This window comes from Glossina fuscipes, unplaced genomic scaffold (assembly GCF_014805625.2).
Source record: "Glossina fuscipes isolate IAEA_lab_2018 unplaced genomic scaffold, Yale_Gfus_2 27, whole genome shotgun sequence".
Taxonomy (NCBI): Eukaryota; Metazoa; Arthropoda; class Insecta; order Diptera; family Glossinidae; genus Glossina; species Glossina fuscipes.
The window spans coordinates 5,669,615-5,671,537 of NW_023998422.1; the positions used below are offsets into that span (position 1 = coordinate 5,669,615).

At 37.6% G+C, this 1,923-nt stretch overlaps 1 protein-coding gene across 1 annotated transcript; it reads right to left on the minus strand.

Annotated features, from left to right (window-relative positions):
• Window positions 1-596: 596 nt before the first annotated feature.
• LOC119635906 (trypsin-like) lies at window positions 597-1,545 on the minus strand. Its single transcript, XM_038030936.1, has one exon. The coding sequence runs from the start codon at window positions 1,528-1,530 to the stop codon at window positions 763-765; it is 768 nt and encodes a 255-aa protein (XP_037886864.1). The 5' UTR covers window positions 1,531-1,545; the 3' UTR covers window positions 597-762.
• Between the last annotated feature and the right edge of the window lie 378 nt (window positions 1,546-1,923).

A 1,923-nucleotide genomic window follows, 5' to 3' on the forward strand; every position in this document is an offset into this window, starting at 1 on the left:
CAAAATAATAGCATTAAGCTTTAGCTGGCAATACATCTATAAAGAGAGAGAGAGAGAGAGAGTAATGGGGGAAAAAGAGAGAGAGAGAGAGAGAGGGCTCAGTTATTCAGATTTACATTATCTTTAAATTAAATTCACTTAGAGCTTAGAACAATTTGTCCCTTAAACCAGCAAGATGTCCGCCTAAGAAATAATGATTACGGAGTTTAAAAAAACCTAAGGTTGCAAACCTATACTTGCAATCAATTTTCGAAGGGAGATAATGTGCCGAACAAAATGTTTGATTCGTTTTGGTTCCACACTTAACTTCTAAGCATTCTTTTCGAGATTTTACGCAAATGTTCCAAACCTTTGAAATGTGTGCTCATAGCCGGAGCCTTGCTAAATATTTACTCGATTTTATTACCAATTTTCGTTGTTTATCATATTTTTTCCAAAAATTCAATTCCAGGCTATAAATTGCTGAGGAGCATTTAAAGATTCAGACATCTATCTCAATTCTTTTCGCCACAGGAGCGCATCGTCTACTAAGACACTTTATTATGAAACAGTGAAAAACTCGCACAGTCCGAGCATATCGTATGAAACGCTTCAACGCAGTAAATATGATGAAGAAAAAAACTCTTCTAATCTAACTTTATTGCACTTTTTTAATTCACAATACATTCACTTAATATTAAACTCTTAAGCAGAGAGATAAAATTATTTCTGTGATTATCACTTAATAATTGCCTCATTCGCACTGTAGGAGTGAAAATTAAATTACAATACTTTGGCGTTTTCCAAAACCCAATCACCTAGACCGGCCACATCGCTATAGACGCCGGGAAAACCCCTTTGAGCACATCCTTCTCCCCAAGAAACGATGCCGACCAATTTGCCTTCGCCGACCAAAGGACCACCGGAGTCGCCTCGGCAAGAGTCCTCATATTCGGCATAAGCACATACCATTGTTTCTTTAATAGCATCGCCATAGAAATAAGTTTCCGAAGCGCAGTCTTTGCGTTCCAGAAAGCGCAATTCGACTTCCATTAGAACACGGGAAGCGTTACAATTCGCGAAACATGTAGCACCCCAACCGGACACCACCACAGGAGTACCCGTCTTTGGTGTTTCCTTTGCCAATTCAATATAACGCACCATCGATGATTGCTTAACAGATTGATTCAATTTTATAACCGCTATATCGTACTCAATTGAGGCAAAGTTGAATTTTTCGTGGCACTTAAAAGTTTTGACACCCGCTAATATGCCAGCTTCATCGTAATATGTAGAGCCAAGGCGCACTTGCAAGTCAGAAGGTTCAACACCTTTCACGCAATGAGCGGCTGTTACCACAATATCTTCACTGATAATGCTACCACCACAGTAGTGCCTTCCCCCGACAGTCCTCTGCAGTGATACTTGATAAGGACGGGCTTCTATTGTAGTCTGCGTACCGTTAACAATACGCCCGACTTCATGTATATTTGCCAAAGGCACCGCAAAAACCGCATTCAAAGAGACAAGAACAAGAAAATAACGATACATTGCGGTAAATAGATCGTGAATACTGTGACAATTGTGTGTTGTTTCGTATTTATACCAATTTGAAGGTAAAGTTTGAAATATTATCCGCAACTGATAGTTCTTGTAACGTGATAAACAAAACGATCACAATTGTTAATCATTTCGTTTAACAGACAGATTTTCGTTTTTGTTAGTGATAAACTGATCGATTAAGCGTTTATCAAAATTTACAATGTATTTGACAATTTCTGCTTGTCTTAAAATATGTGCGATAAAAACTATTAATCAGAGATTATGCTTAACAAAATCTAAAAAGCGGTAAAAATTCATTCTCAAAACTCTGAACAAAAGTAAAACATTTTTTAATGGTTTTTGCTTTTTTTTTTTTGAATGGGCGAACTACACGGTGTCGTT

Bases quoted from the DNA above. Each gene is read 5' to 3' on its own strand.
- LOC119635906 (XM_038030936.1), bottom strand. From the start codon at position 1,530: ATGTATCGTTATTTTCTTGTTCTTGTCTCTTTGAATGCGGTTTTTGCG.